Source organism: Nannobrachium achirus (assembly GCF_963921795.1).
Source record: "Nannobrachium achirus genome assembly, chromosome: 12".
Taxonomy (NCBI): Eukaryota; Metazoa; Chordata; class Actinopteri; order Myctophiformes; family Myctophidae; genus Nannobrachium; species Nannobrachium achirus.
Window position 1 is genome coordinate 44,465,772 of NC_137832.1, and position 25,073 is coordinate 44,490,844.

Genomic DNA, 25,073 nt, shown 5'->3' on the forward strand with positions numbered 1-25,073 from the left:
TTAATATTTTTTCCAGAGGATCACAAAGTGAAGGTCTCTTTGCGTGATTTATTGGATTTGCGGTAAAACATCGCAAAACATCGCGAAAATGCATTTGTTTGCTATTAAATGAAAGATTGGAACGATACAAAAAAAAATACATATTCACACATATCTCTGCGAGTGCGAGCGTTGCTTTTTTTTCCTTCAAATTTCAACCTCCGACGTGATCAGAGAGACCTGCCCAACTTAACTTAGTCAACGTAGTGAACGTTTGTTCGCTGGGACTCCGTGTTGTTGAACTTTTCAGGTTAGCCCGGCACAACTGTGTTAAGGTTGGTTACCGACGTTTTAGCTTGTATCTTTGGTATCCTGCGTCTTTTTTGAAAAAAATCAACTACCCACGTGATCTAAGAGACCTCAGTTAGCTAACTGAGTGAACCTTCAACCACTGTCATGCCACTATTTTTTCCCGGCGCAATTGTATTGTTTTTCTTAAACAACACCGACATTTTAGCTTAAGTATCTTTGATATCACTGCGTATATTATCAAACTTTAACCAACATGTTCAGAGAGAAGTCAGCAAGATAATTGACCACTCAAACGTTGCGAAATCTTGCCTGAACGCAGCAAAAAATCACCAAACAAGATTGTGTTCCATTAATCTTTATCTCCATAACCTTGTACAAGTTTAACTATTTTTTTTCTTCAAAATGATCACAAAGTGAAGGTCTCTATGCGTGATCTATTGGATTCACGTAAAAAAATGCAGAACATCGCGAAAATGCATTTGTTTGTGCAATGAAAGATTGGATCGATACAAAGCACTACATATTCGCATTTATCTCTGCGAGCGTTGCTTTTTTTTTATTTCAACCTCCGACGTGATCAGAGAGACCTGCCCAACTTAACTTAGTCAACGTAGTGAACGTCTGTTCGCTGGGACTCCGCGTTTTTGAACTTTTCAGGTTAGCCCGGCACAACAGTGTTAAGGTTGGTTACCGACGTTTTAGCTTGTATCTTTGGTATCCTGCGTCTTTTTTGAAAAAATCAACTACCCACGTGATCTAAGAGACCTCAGTTAGCTAACTGAGCGAACCTTCAACCGCTGTGATGCCGATATTTTTTTTCCGCGCAATTGTATTGTTTTTCTTAAACAAGACTGACATTTTAGCTTGTATCTTTGATATCTCTGCGTATATATTTTCAAAATGGAACTACCGACGTGTTCAGAGAGAAGTCAGCAAGATAATTGACCACTCAAAAGTTGCGAAATCTTGCGTAAACGCAAACCAGATTGTGTTCCATTAATCTTTGGAAAAAACACAATTAAATTGGAAATATCCTATGTGCCACTTGTTCTCAAACCAGGATTCCTTGAGGGAGTTCCAGGGGGTCCCAAGCTAAATGATAGTTGGTAACCAAATGGACTCTCATGGGTATGTTACTCAGAGAGTGTTACAAATGGGTTAATTTGGTTCCATTTGTACATAGAAATACCAAAGGACAACTTTGTTTTTTTACAAGGTTTCATATTTTAGATTGTAATTAGAGAAAAGAAAAAGTTAGTGTTAAAATGTTTTCATTTGCTTCGTTCTGTTTACCATACTAAAATGTGGAGCATGCGTACAAGTGGCTAAATAAGTCAAGTCAGCAGTTTCTTTTAAGATTAGTTTTTTTTTTTTTTTATGCCTTTATTGATAGCACAGTAGACTGACAGAAAATGGGGAGAGAGATGGGGAATGACATGTTACAAATGTTATCCAGATCGGGAATTGAACTGGCAACATCAGCAGGCATTATAGCCTATATGGTATGTGCCTTGACCACCAGGCCAGTGGGTGTGCCAAAGCCTGCTGTTTCTTTATTGCTATTCTACAGTAACACTTCTAGCCCCCATAATGAAATAATTTTAACACTCATCTGTTATATTCTTTAATTACAATCTAAAATATGAACCCTTGTTGTAAAAAACTAAAGTTGTCCTTTAATGTCACATTTTCAAACTGGGGGTCCTTGAAATTAAAATGGTTGGTTGAGAATCACTGTAGAGCCATACAAATCTTAACTCTTATGGGGGTCCCACTCCCTGGCATATCTTTTCAAATCGGGGCCTGCTGGTGTCCTTAAAGGAGTAGTTCACCCCCAAAATGTTTTTTTTTCTTCTATTGATTAGTCATGCCATGGAGACTAGAATTCAATAATATTTTTAGTTTTTTGTCGCATTCCTAAGACAAAAATGTGATAACAATAAATGTACCCCCATTCGTTCCGGATGGGGACCCGTTTCGAAACGGGTCCCCATCCGGAATCAATGAGGGTAAATTTACTCAAATACATTTTTTCTCTTAGGAATGTGACAAAAACCAAAACATATTATTGAACTCTACTCTCCATGGCATGAGTAATCAATAGAAAAAAAGTCATTTTGGGGGTGAACTACTCCTTTAACATGAAAAAGTTTGAGAATTACTAGCCTATATATATTCCAGTGGTTCTCAAAGTGGATTCCAGGGTCCTTTTTCTACTCTAAATTGACCCATACAGTTCATTTGGTTCCGTACACTGTCTGCCAGAGTTCAGCCCTTTGCACACAGGCGCGTATATCCGCACGGTGTAAGGCTAGCTTTAAGTAAAAGCTAGCCTAGTTCCAGACCCTGAATCGCTAGCCACACCCCTTTAAAATTTTATTTTGAATAATGGAATGAAATCAAATGTCAATTCCTTCCAACGAGTCAGAGCAGTGTAATCAGAGAGTGGTGTCACCGAGGGGTCTGAAAATGAACTGGTTACGTCACCCATGTTTCAGCTCTAAAGTGACAAGCGGGCGATTTAATAACATTGGTTTCAATAGCAGTGTCGCGAATATTGGAATTTTTAGGTAAATATACAACATGAGAACTGTTTCAAAGTATTTTACAGTGACAACTAAAGTCTCTGTAATATTTACTTTGTACTCTTGCCAAAAAAAAAACGATGTAAAATAACATGGTTAAAGATTTTTTAAAGTCGGTCTGTTGCCTTGTCACTGTCTAATCAGTGCGTCGTCATAATGTTGTTAACACAATAGCACTCCAAGTGGCAGGTTAAAGTAATGCAATGAAAGGCATGTACTTTGTTATCGTGAGAGGTCAATATAATTATATCGTTTGCAAATCAGAAAATAAGATATCAGGATATAACCTGTGATATGTTTTCTTTGATTTGTCTGAATCGATTATTTTTATAAAGGTCACTCGTTGTTTTGAGCAGCTGCTCTCATTCATTTAGCAGACTTCCGGTTAGAGTCGCCCCATGAAGTGAACGTAGTTGGCCTAACTCTCCATTATACGGCTCTGCAACGAGTGTGCGCCAATGCGCGCTCTGTCCAGCAGGGGTCGTTGCGATTGCGCTTCCCCCTCGAGAGCGGAGCTGCAGTCAGAGCGCTGTGGACGAGCGATACACAGACAGACGATACACAGCTGATAGATAGTGGGGGAGAGAAGCAGCAGCAGAACCCACCCTCGGTCTGGTCTGGTCTGGTCTGGTCTGGTCGCCGGGCTTCTTTATCAAAACCCTCATTCAAGAAAAGAAAAGCATATCTATTGACGCCACACACTAAAAAAAGGCCGTCTCCGAACAGGCGGCAGCTGAATATTGGCGAGTTTTAGAGAAGAACTAGTATTTCTCTGCAGCGAGCGGAGCTGAGCCCCCTGGTCTGACGACGTGCTGTTGTAGTAGATAGAGGGAGACATGGCTACGACTACCTGTACACGATTTACGGACGAATTTCAGCTGTACGAGGAGCTGGGGAAGTAAGTAGGAGTGTTTATGGTGTGATTTGTTTCATTTATTTGTGAACGTTTCAACGGTCTTCTGGTGTTCAGTGCGCAGAGACCTACTGGCTTGTATTTCACTGTGTTGTTGGCGTGTGCGCTCTCTTATTTGACAGCTCTCAAAATACACGCTCAGTTACACACACACACACACACACACACACACACACACACACACACACACACACACACACACACACACACACACACACACACACACACACACACACACACTCTCTCTCTCCTTTTATTTGTAAAGGAAGAAGTTCAGTGGTGGTCTGGTGGAAAAAGTAGGCTACTCACATTTCTTTATACTCAAGTAAAAGGATCAATATTCAATACTGCAACGAAATCCAAAATGTAGGCTACTTGAGAAAAAGTACAAAAGTATAGGTTGGTATCAAAATGTACTTTAAGTACCAAAAGTAAAAGTAGCCTACTCATTATGTTTGCAAAGTAACTAGAAACAAATAAATAGTGGAGTAAGTATACAGTATACTGTAACGTTTAGCAGACTGAGTGAGGCAGTTCGCTCCAACCGGGACGCGAACCCCATTTGCCTCTGAGATAGTGAGTGGAGTTGGAGTATTAATAATACAACTAACTATTGGAAATAAATAGCCTACTCCAGTAAAGTAAAAATGCCTAAAAGCATAACTATGTTATGTAATTTAGTTACTTTACACCAGCGATTGTAAAGGAAGTGTTTTTCTGCTACAGTGTAGCGGGAGATATTAAGAAGACACGCCGAGCTGTCAAAACCCACGCTCATTTATAGACCGCAGTACAACGGTGTCGCTGTCAAAAAGAAGGATCTGATTCTGATCTAAGATAGTGTTTCTCAAACTTTCAAATGTCAAGGTCCCCCTTAACTCTGACAGTGTACAAATGGAAGGAACCATTTGTAGGCTACAACCAAACAAGTGATAGACCTATTTTGATTTGCATCTTTCTTTACAGATAAAATATGCATTCTGCTTGGTCATAACTCGTTGGATAAATGGTAGTCTATATCCCATTTTGACTACAATAGGATTATATTTGGACCAATATTCCTAGAATTAATCTGTGGCTTTGATTTGAACAATACAAAAGGGACCTTTTTTTCTTTCTTTTTTTGCCTACCTATGGTTGATATTAAATTCCCCAAATCACCATTTTGGCCTGTACTCAATAGGACATTTTTCGTTTTCTTTCACCTAGATACACTGGTAGACTAAGCGGTAATAATGTTCCTTAAATATTTTCAACTCCATCCAGCTAGAAAGGTGTAGTGTGTCTGTGTGTCATGGATTTGGTTTGGAACAGTATTTGGTTCTCAAACAGTGGTTTGGAGCAAAAGGTTGCAACTTGCAGGGGTGAAAAACAGCTTTGAGGCAAGACACACCAACATTCGAAACAGTGTGCTGTGCAAGACGGCTTTGAAGTGAGAGAAACTAATCTGCCGTATTTAAGCCAAGAAACTCTCATGGATTGATCTTAATATTGGGACGGTACGGTAGTGATATTTTCAGAGTCAAATTAAGCTTTGAGATTGAGCGTGAAAGTGTGAATACATTGCTATCAATGTTGTAATCCTTTTTGTTAGGTTGTAATCCTAACTAACTGTTGACCTCACTCTCTTGCTCTCTTCTGTGGTACGGTTGCAATGCAATAAGTATTATGTATCTGAAAGCACTTGTGCCACTTTTTTGCAAACTTTTATCTTGGCACCCACATTTCCTGAAGGCATTTTACCAGTTCATTCTTCCTGATGTTGTGTCAGCTAATTTAATTTTTTATTTTTTAAGGCCTTGCCATTCATCTCTCACACGCACGCACGCACGCACGCACGCACGCACACCCCACAGCTGTGCTAGGAAAGTTCACAGTTTTAAGTTCACATTTGTGGTGAGGTATCTTTTGTAGGCTATATAATATATATCTTCTTCTGCACACATCAGCCCATAATGTGCTGGTAATGCATGATTTACACTAGGTTGTTTGTGCGCCATGTCGTGCACCAAAAATAGCCGATCTTGAAGTTGCATATGGCAGATATGATACATAACCTAAACACACAAATACATTACTGACATATTTGACGACTTACTACTTAAAAAATAACATCGATAGTAGAAATAGCCGATCTACAAGCTCGTACGAGCTTGTAGATCTGCTATTTCCACTATCTTCATTGAAACGAAAAATGTTCTTCAGGCTTTGACTGCCAATGGCCTACATCAGAGTGGCCTTTATAATCATTCATCCAAGAACCTTTGTCAATTTATGACATAGATTTCCTCCAGAATAATTTGGGCTTAGAGACGTTGCTTCCACAGCCTCAAACCGTATTTACTGTATATACCGGATGTCGCGCACTGAAAACAGCCTGTCTACAAGCTTACAAAACGTTGCACTGCCTGCGATGTGTTGTGAGAGCTTGAAGATCGTCTATTTTTGGGGAACCACATGGAGCGCAACCTAGTGTAAATCAGGCATTATGGGCTGTGTGCAGAATAAGATATATAGCCTTTACAAAAAAGATACTACCTCACCTCACCAAGTGTGAACTTTCCAGGCACAGCTGTGTGTGTGTGTGTGTGTGTGTGTGTGTGTGTGTGTGTGTGTGTGTGTGTGTGTGTGTGTGTGTGTGTGTGTGTGTAAAAAAAACTTTATGAGTGTGTGTGGGGCAAGTGCAGCTCATGTAGCCAATGCAAGTCATTTACGCAACTGTGCGTCAGTACGTTGTGTACCATCAGATTGGTGCGTAGGCCACTGCCGTGTGTGCGCACGTCTCCTTTCCCAGCAGCCCCCAGTCATGCCAGCTATGTGGGGCGAGGAGCAGGAGCCTTGTGGCCTTCTCAGTCCTCCCAATCAGTTGACACTGACATGGGGTCTGGGGAAGGATAGTGGGCGTTAGTGGGGCTTTAAATCACTTTAATGTCTCCACTGAGACACACGGGACAGACATGGGACACTAATGAATGGCACTTTGTTAACATATTGATTTCTAACCTCTAGGTTAAGTAGACAGTCCAGATCAGGCAAAGGGGGGTAATTTCTGGTTGATGTTGAAATCACTGGAGAGTTGTGTGCGTGTGTGTGTGGTTTATGTGTTAGGCTGGACTCACACATATGCGTGAAACATCGTCTGAGAATGGACACTGGGGGCGCCGTACTAATGCATTGTCAATGCAAGGTTGTTTGGTTTTTTGTCGTTGCCGTGTCTCAAGCTAGCTAGGCTAGCTTGAGACACGGCAACGACAAAACACCAAACAACCTTCCATTGACAATGCATTGGACCTCCCCTCCCCCCCTCTTTCTGACACGATAGCTGTCGCAAATGTGTGTGGCGCGCCTTTCTATCCCTGTGGGGAAAGTGACAATATGGGGATATGTTTGTTGTTTCTTTCCCAATTTAGGAAAGATATATGTTTATGGTTGTCTTTTAGAGTCAAGGCCCTAACTGGGAGCAATCCGTAAATGCTAATATTTCACATAAAACTATGAATTTGGTGATGCCTCAGCCATACAGGTTGATGGTTCTATTCACAGTAGGAAACTGACCTTGTTTCAAGAATAAATTACCGTACGCCGCTTTTTCATCACATAATATTCACGTTCTGTGTGGATGTACTCCATAGTCCACACTGGGTGACACAAACAGCAGTTTAAATGAATGTGAAATGCACAAAATAAGTGTGTAAGGACTTTAGTTACAGCTCCGTCTATCTACCCCAAATATCTTCGCCCAAAATAGCCAATATACTATACTATATGTTATAATGTATGTTATGGTAGATCTGCTATTTTTGACGGAATGTTCCCCAAGTGGTTAAACTGCTTTAGATGTGATATTCAGCAACTACAATACATTACTAAGGTATATAAGCTTAAATGAAGGAATAGGCTGCGACTGCAAAGGGTTCTCAATCTCTGCCTCTCCTCCCTACCTGTCAGCTACGTATCTCTTATAGTCTCTTGAGCCAGACTGTTGATTGATTCACGCAATTTTCAACCGCTTCCGTCAAACATATCCTAATGTAAATCAAATGAATCAAAGCAAATGCTTGGCCGACGTCAAGAAGTTAGGGTTAGGTTAGGCCAGTCCAGCATGTTACAGTATGTAAAGCTGTAATTTCTTTGGTAAAATATTTCTTTTGACATCCCCACAAGGATCATGATTACAGAGTATGAATGTGCAATCCCCCAAACCCTGTTTTGACTGTGGTCAGCTGGGTTCACAGCCAGGGACGTGCTGGCCATTGGGAAAAGCGGGACAACTCCCGAACGGCCGGTTCATTCCCGGCCGGTCCAGGCCGGCCATTAGGAAAAAATAAAAAATAAAATGTCGGCCGTCGTTCCATTTTGGGGGCTGGGCGGCCAACAAAGTAAATCGTCACTGCAAAGTAAAGCCCTGCACAAAAGTAGTGAAAACAGCAGATCTACAAGCACACAACGCCTCGCGGTGCGAGGCGTTGTGTGCTTGTAGATCGGCTGTTTTCACTAGTTTAAATCATTTTTAAAATGATAAATACAAAACAAAGGGTTTTGGACATACAAGGTTTCCACCCGACAATGACGAAATATAACTCATGTAATTGGCCCACTGGCTTGTCACTTGTCATGATCTGAAATGGCAAATCTTTGAGTAGCAGCAGCGCTATGGAGAGGGCGCGCAATGAGGGCCTCTGCTGCAACTCTTTTTCCCGGGCTGAATTAGGGGCCCAGCACGTCCTTGTTCACAGCTGGCACCTTCGACCCTGACCCTGATGTTCCAGAACTATAAAACCCTCAGTGTTCATGTATCCATTTCTAACTGAGAGTGTACAAGTGGAAGGGTAAACTTTTCACTGACTGATGACTTTACAGGGTTTGATGCATTTACTATTTCCTCTGCAGACCAGGAGTCCACCCATGGTAAATACATTCCTGTATGGAAGCAGAGCAGTGGTGCTGAATAGATGCTCTCAGGCCGCACCTTTCAGTATGGGATCAACTAGTTATGCAGATTTCTGATCCAGTCTAGAGATGGATATGGCTATAGCCTGTTCTCCCAAAAAGAATGACCTTAGAGCAGGCCGTTCCCCAATAGGCGTCCCGCGGGCCATTTGCGGCCTGTGTGTGTCTGTCTGGCAACCACCAACCCCAGTCAAAGAAAATATATATTTTTGGGGGACTAGTGAAAGTTACAGGTATGGTCAGTGCGATGTGAAGCTTACCATAATCACTAGAGATTTTGCCGATCAATCGGCAATGGATCGGATCGGGCCGATCAAAGCGTGATCGGCGATAATCGGTGGTTTAGATCAAAAGGTAAATTCACCGATCCGATCGGTGCATCCGATCAACCAGCCGTTCAGTATGCCCACTTGAGGCCATTTTGGGGTATTGATTTCCACAGTGCTGAAGGAATAATTTACTGCTATGATAATAAATACATAGTAATGCTGGTAAATAACTATAAGGCAAATATATAAATGAATTCATGAGTGAATTAATTAATTAAAGTTAAAACATTAACATTTAGAAAATATAAATAATATATAAATAACTAGAAATACTGTTCCTTCGAAACAGTGTGGGCTCGGTTCCAACCCAACAAATAGGATACTTTAAGGTACTGTAAGGTACAGTACCTTACAGTATTGTACTGTACCTTACTATACTGTACTGCACCTTACTGTACTGTACTGTACTGTACTGTACTGTACTGTACTGTACTGTAACTTACTGTACTTTACTGTACTCTACTGTACTGTACTTTACTGTATTCTACTGTAACTTACTGTACTTTACTGTACTCTACTGTACCTTACTGTACTGTACTCTACTGTACCTTACTGTACTGTACTGTACCTTACTGTACTATACTATACTGTACTCTACTGTACCGTACTGTACCTTACTGTACTGTACTCTACTGTACCTTACTATACTGTACTTTACTGTACTCTACTGTACTTTACTGTACTCCACTGTACCTTACTGTACTTTATTCTACTTTACTGTACTTTATTGTACTTTACTGTACTCTACTGTACCTTACTGTACTGTATTGTACTTTACTGTACCTTACTGTACTGTACTCTACTGTACCTTTCTGTACTGTACCTTTCTGTACCTTACTGTACTTTACTGTACTCTACTGAACCTTACTGTACTTTTACTGTACTCTACTGAACCTTACTGTACTGTACATATTCTATGTGTTCTAGATCTACATTTTTGATTCTGTGTTTGGGAACCAGCAACTGTCAAATGGACTCCAACTGTAGTGGAGTATATTGAGTGCATATACTGTAGGCTAACAATCCCAGATCACATATGTCCTCCACTATGTCTATAACCAAGGCGTTCTTCTATGTGGCCACTCCAGACTGAGGAGTGGAGCATGGCTTTTATTGTGTTTGTGGATCTGACTTGGAAATGCATTGGTTTTGATATCTCCCTGACAACCAACAACAACCACTAATATGGCTGACTGTCCCTGCGGGCTCTAGGATATATGGCTATGGGATTTACATCCCATCGCCCGGACTTGATTCTTGATCACAGCTGTGTAATCAGTAGAGTGGAGACGGACATTTATTTATAGTTTTAACTATAACTATAGTTTTATACATCACACAGCTTAGACATTTGGATCAAATCAGAGAGCAGACCTGTGTGAACGCAATGATATAGATAGCATATCTGAAGTGTGAACACTGCAGCCACAGCGCCTTAACATAAACATGGGTCTATTATCCTTCTCTCCACTCTGGGGACCCATTGGAAATGCATTGGGTGCTTAAAGTTAAACATTTTTATTTTTTTATATTTATACTACAAAACATTTCAAAACCAAAAATACAAGCACACTTGTCCTCAGTAAGCTGAACACATAAAAATTTGAATGGTGTTGAAAGGTGTAAGTGTTTAAGAGATGAAGCGCGCCAAAGTTTTGAGGAGATACACATATAGCTATAAATAAATAATGAAGATAACATACGTGTGCTCGCCTTCCAGGCGAGCCCACAATAACTCGATCGGATCGGTGATTGATTGGTATCGGGTGATCAAACTGTTGTGATCGGTGCTCGGTGATCGGTTCCAAAAAACCTGTCCGGACCATCCCTAATAATCACACTAATCCTTAATCATTTTCAATCATATTCAAGGGCCTTTGGAGAGAAATGAGACAGACTCCAGTCAATTTTAGAGCTTTTAGAGTGCATTTCTCCTTGTGTGACACTCAACACAGGATTTAAGAATCCCAGGGCTAAAAAAAGAAAACACTAGTATATCTTAACTGTTGCTGCCTGCTGGAGTAGCAGGAACGCCTCCACCGCCTCCCGCAATGTTGTGGCCCTCAACTTGGTACCCTAGAGTCTAGATATTGGCCCTTGGGGAATTGGGGAACCCTGCCTTAGAGCCTACCAAGTCTCGCGTAGCCAGACAACTTTTCCACAATCCCCAAATTAATCCAGTATCTGGCTTAAAGTCCTGTTCGCAATTTGGTGTTAGGGGAGTTTCTCACCTGAACTGAGTCAGTGGGTCCCTAGACATGAAAAATCACAGAGGTGCTCGTCCGCCATAGTGCCAGGAATGGCGCAATGGCCAAATCAAATATGGCTGCCATCGGCTATGATGAAAATCCAACTTTTCTGTTTCTGGGTGTATATGCACATGTAATACCTCTATTTGGACTAATTGTGGTGTGGGGAATTCATTTCTGATATTGTTTTGACCATTTTGGGCGATTTGGACCTCAAAAGGTCATGGTCAAGGTCATTTTGCTATTCCGAAGACCGTGGGCCATAACTTGGCCATTGTTAGGAGTAAAAACAGGTGCAGTAGGTCTAAATCAACTAATGCTGACATGTATAATTCATTTCTGACATTGTTTTGACCATTAAGGATCATCTTGTCTTTGAAATATCAATGTCAATGCCATTTTTCAAAAACGATTTTGTTCATTACTTGCACTTTTATAGTATTTTGTGTAAGTTTGTTACTATTTTATAGTAAGTTTGTTTTGTTTATAACAAAAGACATACTAGTGAGAAATACAACAAGTAAGCATCCACATTTAACTTTAAATTGGGGTTTAAAATGGGTGTTTAAATGAGCAAATAAGACTATTTACGAATAAAAGTGACAAATAGAATTACACAACAAAATCACACACACAATTAAATAACAATTTCCCTCAAAGTGCACCATATTGGGATTGTGTGCATGCAAGTTAGTATGAGGTGTTTTTACAGGATGTATTCAGCAAGGCAGCCATATCCTCGAGAGTCGAAGTGTTCCTTGCATCCGTCCATGTTCCATTGGTTCTAGTCTTTCCTCAGGTTCCTTGGCTTTTGCAAGCAGGTGGCAAGACATGCACTAGAAAGGTGCCTTGTTGGTCTCAGGCAGCAGTTGTACTTCTCTGCTACCAATGCTGTCTTGTTCTGTCAAGGTCTTTGCCTCTCCAAAGTTTGTTAGATATTGTATTCGGTCAGAAGCCATAGCTGCATGCTTAGTCCCCACCTGGCCCATGCAGTCATCTCCAGTTTCCAAGGCATATGTCCCCTGATCACTGTCTTGGCTAGTGGTGCTCCAAGATGAGAGACTGCTTGATGCTGTAGAAGCATGTGCCGCTGCACACCTAGTGCCATACTGCTACCAGATCTACTTAATCCCCAGTGCTTGGAAGTATCACTACGACAACTCTCTGGGGTCCACTCATAATCCTGGCGACCCATTATTCCCTCCATTAGGTTAGGGTTATGGGTAGGTTTAGTTATAATAGGGCCAGTTGACTCCACATGTACCAGCAGCTTGGTGACAGCCTCCTCAATCTAGTTCAATCTTTGGGATCTCTTCACCTCCAGCCCCTTTTGCAGGGAGCCACTCATCATCATCATCAGAGATAACAGAGTCGATAGACGCACCCATCCCTCATCAACTTTACACATTCTGGGTGTCTGAGGTGAACAAACAGCTCTCCAGCTGTGTGTTCGGAATATGGTGGCCATTCAAGCTTGTGGCGATGTAGGTAGAACGGCTGCCTTGGAATCTGAAGGTTCCAGGGTCGATTTATGTCTCCTCCTGCTTATTTGTCGAAGTGTGCTTAAGCAAGACACTGAACCCCTAACTGCTCCCGATGAGCACCTTGCATGGTTTCTTGGTGTGAATGTATGTGTGAATGTGTGTGTTAATGGGTGAATGTGAAATACATTGTACAGCGCTTTGGAGAAGAGCGCTATATACTGTAAATGCAGTCCATTTACCATTATCAGCTCTGTTGTCTCTGTTGATGATGTTGCTAGTGGAGAAGAGATCCCAGACATCTTGAATAGGATTGAGGAGGCTGACACCTGGTGCATGTACAGCCTCCATTATAACTAAGCCTATCCCTAACCTTCACTAACCTAATGGTCAGAATAATGGGATGTCGGAACTATGAGCGGACCCCAGAGAGTTGTTGTCTCCTTCACATTACTGCTATACTACACCCCATATTTCCAAGCACTGGGGATGAAGGAGATCTGGCAGCAGTATGGCACTGGTGAGACTCACTTGCACTGCATCAAGCAGTCTCATCTTGGAGCACCACTAGCCAAGACAGTGATCAAGGCACATATGCCTTGGAGACAGGAGATGACTGCATGGGCCAGGTGAGGATTAAACATGTAGTTATGGCTTCTGACCGAGTACAATGTCTAACAAACTTTGGAGAGGCAAAGACCTTGACAGAACAAGACACAGTATTGGTAGCAGAGAAGTACAACTGCTGAGACCAACAAGGCACCTTTCTAGCGCATTTCTTGCCACCTGCTTGAACAGCCAAGGAACCTGAGGAAAGACTAGAACCAATGGAACATGGAACAGGGCATGACATAAAGGCTTGTCCTGTTGTCCGGGACAAGTGCCCATACTATGGAGTGGAGGGAGCAAGGGGGGTCATTAGCCGTCCTTTTGTTATTATTTCAATGTATGACATTTTTGAGCGGTGGTCACACCGTCTCCATAGCGTGGCCGTGTGTGTATCTGTGCGTGTGTGTCTGTCTGTCTGTGTGTCTGTAGCCTCTGGTGTATGTAGCCTGAGTACCCTGGGTGACCAGAGAGGTGCTGTTGAGTCTAGCCTGCCCTGAGCATCAATTGCAATAGCAGTGGTGGCCTGAGTGAGCAAGTATGGCTCACACTCTCACACACACACACATGCACCCCCCCCCCTCCCCCCCCCCCAAACACACACACACACACACACACACACACACACACACACACACCTGGGTGAGCAACACACACGCGCACGCGCACACACACACACACACACACACACACACACACACACACACACACACACCACCGCTCACTTCAAACTTGGGTTTGATTTTATCCGGACAAGTGACTTTTGTCTCCGGACAAGTGAATGGGAAATATACTTGTCCAAAGGACAACTGCCTCAAAAAGTCAATGTCAAGCTCTGATGGATGGAAGGAGCACTTTGACTTTAGTACACTCCTGCCATGTCTGAAGCAAGACACTCGACACTGATGGAGTTCTGTGCATCATATTTTGCAATGGAACAATGCCAAATCCATCCTGTAAAAACACCTCATACTAACTTGCATGCACACAATCCCAATATGGTGCACTTTGAGGGAAATTGTTATTTAATTGTGTGTGTGATTTTGTTGTGTAATTCTATTTGTCACTTTTATTCGTAAATAGTCTTATTTGCTCATTTAAACACCCATTTTAAACCCCAATTTAAAGTTAAATGTGGATGCTTACTTGTTGTATTTCTCACTAGTATGTCTTTTGTTATAAACAAAACAAACTTACTATAAAATAGTAACAAACTTACACAAAATACTATAAAAGTGCAAGTAATGAACAAAATCGTTTTTGAAAAATGGCATTGACATTGATATTTCAAAGACAAGATGATCCTTAATGGTCAAAACAATGTCAGAAATGAATTATACATGTCAGCATTAGTTGATTTAGACCTACTGCACCTGTTTTTACTCCTAACAATGGCCAAGTTATGGCCCACGGTCTTCGGAATAGCAAAATGACCTTGACCATGACCTTTTGAGGTCCAAATCGCCCAAAATGGTCAAAACAATATCAGAAATGAATTCCCCACACCACAATTAGTCCAAATAGAGGTATTACATGTGCATATACACCCAGAAACAGAAAAGTTGGATTTTCATCATAGCCGATGGCAGCCATATTTGATTTGGCCATTGCGCCATTCCTGGCACTATGGCGGACGAGCACCTCTGTGATTCTTAATGTCTAGGGACCCACTGACTCAGTTCAGGTGAGAAACTCCCCTAACACCAAATTGCGAACAGGACTTTAAGCCAGATACTGCATTAAATGTTATTTAGAGTCTGGAATGAATGAATGAATTTTTATTTTCGTGTCTTGTCAAAAGAGACTCATCCCTTATGGGATTATAAGACACCAAACATGAATAAACAATACCACATTCAATTACTGGAGACAACAATAATAAAATTGGAACTACTCCTCCCAAAATCTAAACACGGAAGCTGGCATCTGTTCGTCTTGATCTTGATTTACATTAGGATAAATTTGCGCGACTGTAAAGACAAAGGAGGAGGCTTCACAACCGCTTCATCGCTTGTTCATGATCAGAGCTTCCATGCTCCAGACTGTATGACCAGAAGCATTTGAAAATTGTGTCTGGCCGTGTCTGGCCATGTGAGACTAGGGCCTACCCATGTGAAATGGTCAATCAAATCCTATGAATCCAGTTATTTCAGTACAGTATGTCTTTTATAATTTGATTGTTGTCTCATAGGGACTGGCGAGACTAGGCTACTCGATTCGATGTTCATGTGGGGGGAACAATAACATTGCGGAGTGGATTCTAGAGTAGGCGTGACCCAGACCGGATCACACCAGTCAGTTCAGATTTAACCACTTAAACCATATAGTTATTTGACCAGTGTCCCCCAGGCCCAGGGCTCTATACTTGGTCTGCTCCCTTTTTACCCGTCTTCAGTACATCAAATGTCTTTTCCAAAAATAGTCAATCTACAAGCTCACTGAGTGCTGCATTGCGATGCTCATAATGTTGCAGTGTTGCGATGCTTGCTGAATGTTCGCCCCCCAGAATGTAGAAAGTAGAAAGTAGAAGAATTTCGTCCAAGAAATATACGTGTTGCTATAAACTTGATATTCTTCACAATTTATTACTGTATAGTTGTAAAGGTGCGTTTTTCACAGTTGGAAAGGGTGTAGCTATGTGATGTATTGTGAGTTACACTGGTTCTTTTGTTAAATGTCTGTTCCAGAGCTCATTTTAGCCCTATGTCTCGCGTGCCTCACATCTTCACGTTGTTGAGAATGCGCTGACTGGCTGTTGTGGAGACCTCACGGGAGCCTATTAAGCAGACAAACCCTGGCAGTGTAGTCTATTAGTGTACCTCGCCACAATTAGCGAGTGACATCAGAACTATATTCCATGCTGGACAGGGAGAAATGCTAGCTGTGCAGAAAATGTTCTCTGCAAAAAGACTGCCTGCTAGCAAAGCTGCTATGTTGGCACCACCTCTTTTAAGGTTTCAATTGTCTATGGGAATTTCATCACACATTTTCTGGTGTATCAGATCTCCGCATGACATGTTGTTGAGTGATGCTCACACTTACACAGCAGCATTCCATATTAAGATATTATTAGCTCTGAGAGTGTAAAATTAGGCGAATTGTTATACTCTCAGAGATTAATTAACATCTCTGAGAGTATAACATGTTTCTGTATAATGTAAATATGAATTATTCAGCCTATAGGTGGATTTTGATCTAAACCTGATCTTAGTGAATGTTCTGTCTCTATGTTTCCAGGGGAGCCTTTTCAGTGGTGCGCAGATGTGTTAAGCTGTGCATAGGACAGGAGTACGCCGCCAAAATAATCAACACCAAAAAGTTATCTGCTCGAGGTAAGCATAAGCACGTCTATTATTCTTTCTATCAAGTAAATCCATTTGAGTGGGTTATCTTTGGTTTAAAGAGATATTTCACTTTAAGAAAAAACTGAACAGTTTTTAATTTGCTTGATTCGATATTTAGATATTTGATGTAAATGTTACCAGGCCCTCCTCCTCCAGGGCTTCTCCCCATACACACCCATTTTAAAACTCCATTTTAGATTCATAGAAACAACCATTATTTTCTGGTGACTCATACTACCCTCCTAATATGTGAGCAGGATAACTTTTTGAGCGGTGGTCACACCGTCTCCATAGCGTGGCCGTGTGTGTATCCGTCTATGTATGTGGGTCCGTATGTAGCCTATGTATGTGGGTCCGTATGTAGCCTAAGTACCCCTGGTGACCAGAGAGGTGCTGTTGAGTCTAGTCTGCCCTGAGCATCAACTGCTGGCCTGAGTGACATGGATGGATGGATGGCTCTCTCTCTCACACGCAAGCAAGCACCCCCCCCCCCCCCCCCCCCCCCATATTATATATATATATATATATATATTTTTTTTATATTTTTTATTATAATTATTATTATTATTATTATATATTATATATTTGTTTTGCTGTTGCGCAGCCTCCACGACCACCGCTCAGTTCACACGGGTGTGATTTTTTAATTTATTTTTTTAATATTTTTTTATTGCATTTCATTTTATCCATTTTCCAAAATAATTATTACAAATAAATTTAAAAAGTTATTGGAAAAACATAGCTGCTGTATACTTGAAAATCTCGGATTTGTAGCCGAAAAATAAAACAGGCCTCAAAAGTGTTCCTCATTTTGCTGGGGACACGCTGGAACCAGAAGAGACAGTGAGAAGGACATAGCTACATGGATCTCTGCCAGCAGATAATAAACACAACATAATCTGTCCATTTAATGGCTTCTGATCAGGTGGCCTACAGTGGCCTTTTATGAGCATCAGGTTCACCTTTCACGCTGGCCTGCTTGAGTCACTCTAATAAGCATCACACACACTGTCCACTCAGTAACGGTTTTAGCCAAAGCCAAGGCCAAATGCCACGGCCACGGGATCCCAATCCGACCCCCCCCCCCACACACACACACACACCCCAAACCTCCCTCAAGCTCCCCCACCCCTGCTCCACAATGGCCACCACAGTGCTCTTCACGCAGCCAGTTGCCCAGTGTAAATCTCCTGCTGCCCCGCTGCCTCGTAACTGGAGCCCCGTCACAGCGGGGCTGTGCCAGGTGGCATCGCGCTGACACTTGACTGTCACCCTTCACACACACACACACACACACACACACACACACACACACACACACACACACACACACGTGCACGCGCGCGCAAGCCCCCCCCCCCCCCCCACACACACACACACAACCACTACTTGTGTGTGAAAATGCGAGTGTGGTCAGCAGGCATTTTAACAGGCATTAGCAGAAGGCGTTTACCTAGAACTTCAAAGTCATCTTGTTATGTCTGTCTGTCTCTGATGGTGTGTCGTTGTTTCCTGCCGCTCGATATCAGATTAAGGTCAGGGGAAAGGAACTCCAGTAGCCCGGTTGTTTCAGGATATGGGGCTATGCCTTTGTCTTATTGAATTATTTGAAACAGAACTCCACTCAAATAACAGCTACATTGTATTTCTGGGCCCATCTCCCAGGGTGTAATCACAATTTAGCTGGGCCTGCTATAAAAGTGATTTCACAAAAGTGATTTCCTAAATAAAATAAACTAATAAGATGTTAAGTGAACAGTGAACACTGCATTTGTAGGCTGCTAGCCTTTCAATGTCCTGTAACCTTGATCTGCAACAGTTGTGTGTGGCTGGCCTGTGTTTGTAACTGTGTCTGACACATGACATGCGCACACACACGCAAACACACCAGCATACACACACATGGAGTAGAGCACATTTGACGAGATTAACCCATTCACTAGATTATTCTGCTCCTATTAGCGTAAAGCCAACGGCTAATCCCACTTACTTACTTACTTGATGAGACTGCGATACCAGGGGACCACTCAACAGCACGTGCACGCTATGCATACACAGTAAATAAATGATCCAGCCGTTGTAGATCATATTATGGCTAGGGCGACATATCTAACTGCAACCATTATCGGATCACATCTCAGTCTGCCAGTCTCTGCTTTTTCGGCCTGCCTCCATATCTCCGAGGCGGAGCATGATCACACCGTTTCAATATTTGATAGCTGGATTGATCCATGCTGACTGTGTGTGTGTGTGTGTGTGTGTGTGTGTGTGTGTGTGTGTGTGTGTGTGTGTGTGTGTGTGTGTGTGTGTGTGTGTGTGTGTGTGTGTGTGTGTGTGTGTGTGTGTGTGTGTGTTGAGCTTGGCTTGTGCTGCACTCCTTACTAATGGATGAGCTGTGCTCCATAAAACAAGCAGAGCCACGTTGCAGGCGGCAGGCTGGGCCACTGTATATTTCTATCAGCGCTCCATGGCCCTATTTATAGCTCCATGACCTATCTGACATGGGCTTCTGCAGCAGGGTTTTATGGCAGTCCCGGCTCCTTAAACTCACTGTCCCGCTTTGGAGCTGGGAGTTTTGGGTTGGGGGTACACTCTAAAAACTGCTGGGTCAAAAACAACTCAACTTGGGTCATTTTTGATCCAACTCACGGGTCAAATAGGGACCAATGCCAGGTTTGGTTATTTTAACGCAAGAAATTTGGTTATGAATGTTGACCCATAAATTGGGTCAAATAAATAACCAAATTATTTGTTTAAAATGACCCAAGATTGTAGTCAATATAACCCAAGTTTTGGGGTTGAGTGGGCTAAATGAATACAACCTACATATGCATGGTCTGGAGAATGACAATGCCAATATTATCTGACATTAACATAATATCAGAAATGTTTCAGGGTTTCTTCTCAGATGATTTGTTCAAAGATTAGTAATATCAACATAAAAGTGCATAATTAAATATATATGCAACAATGTTGATAATAATACTATAATCAGAATAGTTTAGAGAAGATAAATAAATATAATCTCAGAATTACCATGAGTTCTTCTCTTTCAGAAAAAGCTGGGGGAGGGAGCTCAACCCTAATCTAGCAGCCAAGCACTTACGGTTAGGGTTTAGGCTCAAATATTGACAAATCAAATTCAGACATATGACAGTCAGCTTGCCGAGACAGACACATGGATATGACATATTTAGCATGTTTAGCTCCCAACAGCTTAGAAAATGTCTCTGGAAACCTAGACAAATGCTTTTCCCAGCATGCTTTGCAAACAGGTTTATGGTGCCTGTCCCCTGATTGGCCAAAGCTAGACCACTGACCCAAGTATAGGGGTTACCACTAACCCCAAAAATGGGTCACCCCCAGATACATATTACCTAACTCAAACAACCCTGGAATTGGGTCAAAATAATATCCCAATAACTCAAGGAAGGGTTGTGGCTCTGAGAAATGACCCTGAAATTTGACCTAACACAAATGACCCATGATTTGGGTCAAGAAATGACCCATGAGTTTTTAGTGTGTATTGTCTGTTTTTGAGTAAAGCCTGGCTGATTTTGGAGAGTCCTAGGCCACAGTTTTCAGATTATTTGACAGATATTTAGTTTAACGTCAAATAAAATCTTTGTCTAATTTATCATTCTATCCTATTAAATATAATATATACTAGTAAGATGCCTCAGGGCGACATGCGACCTCGCCCTAAAAGTCCCGCCAATTCTTGGCCATCTGGCCAGTGACCAGTTACCCATATATGGAGACCCCTGGTACCCATATATGGAGTATATGGTACATCCCTTTTATGCCCAATTGCCCATACTTGGAGATCCCTGTCTGAACCTGCCACACAGATATGTGCTGTCTTCCTCCAGTCCATATATGGGTATTCCTATGTGAAGTCCTGTTAGATATGGTGACATCAGGGATCTCCATGTATGGGCATAAAAGGGATTCTGTTAGAGTGGTTCCCATGACATCACAACATACAATCCCCTTTATGCCCATACATGGAGATCCCTATCTGAACAAGCCACACAGATATGGGCCATGTCTTGGCCATCTGGCCAGTGATATATATCGATGACATCGGGGATCTTCATGTATTGGCATAAAAGGTAAAGGGGAATACCCATATATCGACTCTTACATACAGTAGGTGATGTCACCTGTGATGTCACAGTGATGTGTCGGGGAACCACAGTGTCAGGCGTGACCTACAGACAGAGATACGCGGACAAGATGTGCCTGTTTTCATAGTGCAGTGATATTATATCGATGACATCTGGCACTTCATGTATGGGCATGAAAGGGATTCTGGGGAATACCCATATATGGACTTTCACCTGTGATATCACCTGTGATGTCACAGTGATCAGGAGAACCACAGTGTCAGGCGTGACCTACAGGCAGACAAGAATCACAAGATGCATCGGTTTTCATAGTAAACTTGCGACCTACGGTCGCAATAATAATAAATGAGCTGGATTTGGTCTTGTAGAATACGAATGGCAAATAATTACCTACATACCGATATATGGCTCAGACTCTAGTTTTGACATAGTATAATGGTTGGCATGAGCCTTCTCGATGAGAGATTTTGAGGAGCACCAGCTCAAGTCTGCCGATGGATGTGGTTGCAAATGTGGTGGTCGGTGGGGGTGGGGTGTGTGTGTGTGTGGGGGTCAGGCGAGAGACGGCACCTCAGTCACTCGGCAGCTGTGGGCCAAGCGTCTGTGTGCCTACATGCCTTTAGCACGGGACTCTCATCTGACTCTCTCTCTCTCTCTCTCTCTCTCTCTCTCTCTCTCTCTCTCTCTCTCTTAAACGCACCCACACGCATGCCACACACACACGCACGCACGCACGCACGCACACACACAGCCTCTGTCAAGTTGACAAGCTGTTACAGCAACCATGAGCTTTCCTAAATTTTAAAGTGTTCTCCTCTGAAGTGGGGATTGAGTCTCTAGAAACCCATTGTAGTCTCTCAGTTGTGACAATGATGTTCTGCTCTAATTACAGTAATACACCAGCAGCCGTCGGAAGGGAAAAGATCACATATACTCGTATATACAGCTGCGAAAACCTCGTTATCTGAAAGCCTTTCACAGCAGCCCACCACCGTTTTCAAAAACATTTGAAGCGAGTGATGGACGATGCAGTGACCGAAAATGGATTCTATTTGATCAACACTTCTTGTTTTCCGAGGAGACCGTGTTGCTCTGGGCAGAAGGCCAGTGCAACACTTGTGTGCAACACTTGTGTTCACTACTGTGTTTTTACTTTTGGGCCAATTTATGAATGCATGTATTATGCAAAAGAATGCACAATGAGCATGTCAGATGCTTATTGTCTCTGAGCAATAGGCTATACTGTATATGGGTGGGTGACGTGACGTAACGTTTTCGCTGTCCTCGGTGTCAAACATGTATAAATAAAAAATATATTTGTCAAAAACCTTCTGAATATTGTGCAGGACATTAAGCTTTATGTGAACTTACTCAAGATTAAAACATTTCATTCCTCATTTCTTCAGAATTTTCAACCAAACATGGCAAAACTCATATGGTGTGACTGTCCTGACCTTGTTTCTCAAAGTGGGAACTTGAATAAAACTAAGAAAAAGAATTGCTAAAAATCATTTGAAAATGAATTTAGGCTAAATAAATGTCTATTTGTGAGCCTATATCTTTTCAAAGTCAAAGCATAATGTTTTCAGTCATTTCTGATCAAAAACATTTTGTCCCCCAAACCAAAATCATTTGGTGTGACACTAGTTTGGACAAATTAAACAGGCAATTATTTGGACACCTATTGGCTAGAGAGGTCCTTCTTCTGTAAGGCTATTCAGCACTCCCAGCACAACTGCAAGACAGGTGTCTGAGGTGAGTTATGATTTTAACATTTTCATGAAATGCCATCTTGTTGAAACTTTGACAAACTCACCACTTTGGATGTCTGTTGGTGTGACACCTTTTCATTAAAAAAGCTTAAGTTATTTGAAGTTTTGGTCATATTTCCATGTAGATCTAGGTTGCTTTGTTATAGCTAGCATGCTGTTAGCATGCTAATGTGTACATAGTAGCCTCAAGGTAAATGCAGAAAACGTAATATGGTGTGACACTTAATCATAATGGTGTGACATGTCTGCTTGTCACGCCATATGACTTGATTGTCACACCATATGATTTATACTGTATTTAACTACAGATATAACAATACATAACAAAGTTCCATGTTTCTTTTGTACATTTAAACATTTGTTTTAAACATTTTTACATAAAATGTAATTTAGCTTCATTCAGTGATACTTCAAATTCATCAGACAGAGCAGAAACCCCTTCACAGAAACCTTAACATATTGTTTCAATCTAAACAATATTTTCTCTTTGTCTTAAACTATACATTCCATTTTCTTTTGTCAGCTACAGGGAGAAACTAAACAATGACCCAGCAAGGAGAGAGGAGCCAAAGGGGCGAGACTGCATTTTCTACGAAGAGCAGGAGGTTGTCTGTGGCATAGCAGAACCGCAACAAGGCAGCCGGTTTGCTACCCTCACCAAATACGACTGGCTGATGTACAATACAGTCTAAATGTATAATCTAATCTGATCTAATACTTTTGTACTTTCACTCACTGGACTGGACAGTGGACAGTGTTAAGGTAGGACCCGAGACAAAACTAGCGAAAATAGCTGATCTACAAGCTCTCAACACGTTGTGCTGCGAGAGCTTGTAGATCAGCTTTTTTCTGAGTTGCGCAACCCAGCACTCTTTAGCTAGTGGAGATGTGGTGTAATGTCATGATTCCTAATTACATTTGTTCAACACAAAATGCTGTGTTCAAGTTCAAGCAATTTACCTGAATGCTGAGTTCTGTTTCCACTAATTGGTGTTAATAAAATGTTGCCTTGGCTCCAAGTGTGGCTATGCGCCTTATTGTCTCTTTAGGATCCTTCTGCCGTGGGCCGGCAGAAGACTTAGGTGTGCGTAGCATTCCTGTGCACATCCTCATCATCCATCTACTACTACAATTCTTTCTTATCCCATGTTAAAGCCCTACAATAATATCCTGTTCAGAAATATTAAGGCCATGTTATCCTGGGTAATTGTTTAATCAATCAGTAAAGTTCAGTACTCACTAATAGGTAAGTTAAAACACAGTTTGCTTTGACACATGAAGATATGATCATACGGTGTGACACTAAATCATTTGGTGTGACATTCCAAATAGTGAAAAATCATACCTTTATTAATGATTAAACCAAAAAAATGTTTATGGATTACATAGAGAATATTATCAGGAAGAGTCACAAATATTTGTGTAATTTTAGAGAAAGTTTTGACAGAATACATTTAAAATATGTTGTAAGATCATGAACATGGGCCTCACACAGAGTGTCGATTATGAAAAAAATATACAGATATAATTAATTTTCAAAAAACTATAGTGGATCACTGGTTAGTTATGATAAAGGACTTTGATAAAGTGAGTAACTTAAGAAAGATGTACTCCATTTTCATTTTATGAACAATTATTTTCATGTCACACCATATGACGATTTTAGGCACAAGTACAACAAACTGCTGAATAAAGTCTGATTCCAATAAAATATCTAAAAACAAAATGTATTTCCATAAGGTTGAGAGTGAGTAGAACAAAAGTAAATAACTTATATGCCTGCAATTTAAAGTTTTTTTAAAAACACATTTTTTGGGGCGTCACGTCACTGACCCATATGCACAGCCAATACCAATATAATACTAATGAAGGCTCTTTTCCATTCTGGTCAAACAGAGTCAGGGTGCTGATATTGTGCATGTTGGCTCACTGTGGTCAAAGTGTGGTCCAGAAACCCTCATGGTTCACTTGGGGGTTCCAAATGACCACTTAAAAAGGTGTGCAACTCTGAGAGTGTACACTCTCACACTCTCAGAGTTATGGGGGTCCTTTAAATAAAAGGTTTGTGTGCTCCATGAAATGGAACAGAGCCTTCATTAGTATCCTTGGTAACACCTTTAAAGGAAGTGAGAAGAGAGAAGAGAACTTCTCTCCAAAATGGCTTCTGTGCATTATAGCCTATTAGTCAATGGCTATTGGAGGTTTGGGGGTGGGGGTGGTCTGGTCAGTCAACTAATCACAGTGGCATGGGATCGAGGCGCCATTGCTCGGTCGGCAACACAATGTGGCTGGCCGCGAACAGTACAGTACAGCCTGATTTAGTGGTTCACAAATGATGGCACACTGGTTAACCCATTAAGAAGACCTGAGGCCGATTCTACAAATGCCTTCTAAGCCAGTAGTTCTCAAACCCTTTTTGTGCC

The 25,073-nt window shown here is 41.6% G+C and overlaps 1 protein-coding gene across 25 annotated transcripts in view; it reads left to right on the top strand.

Annotated features, from left to right (window-relative positions):
- Positions 1-3,712: 3,712 nt before the first annotated feature.
- Positions 3,713-25,073, top strand: part of LOC308295966 (calcium/calmodulin-dependent protein kinase type II subunit beta) — a gene marked incomplete at both ends in the record, with an annotated part of 101,774 nt that continues 80,413 nt past the window's right edge. For all 25 annotated transcript variants that reach the window (XM_080739045.1, XM_080739064.1, XM_080739051.1 and 22 more), the window contains 2 exons: positions 3,713-3,774; positions 16,642-16,736. In XM_080739045.1, the coding sequence (XP_080595171.1) occupies positions 3,713-3,774; positions 16,642-16,736 (157 nt within the window). The remainder of the gene's footprint in view (positions 3,775-16,641; positions 16,737-25,073) is intronic.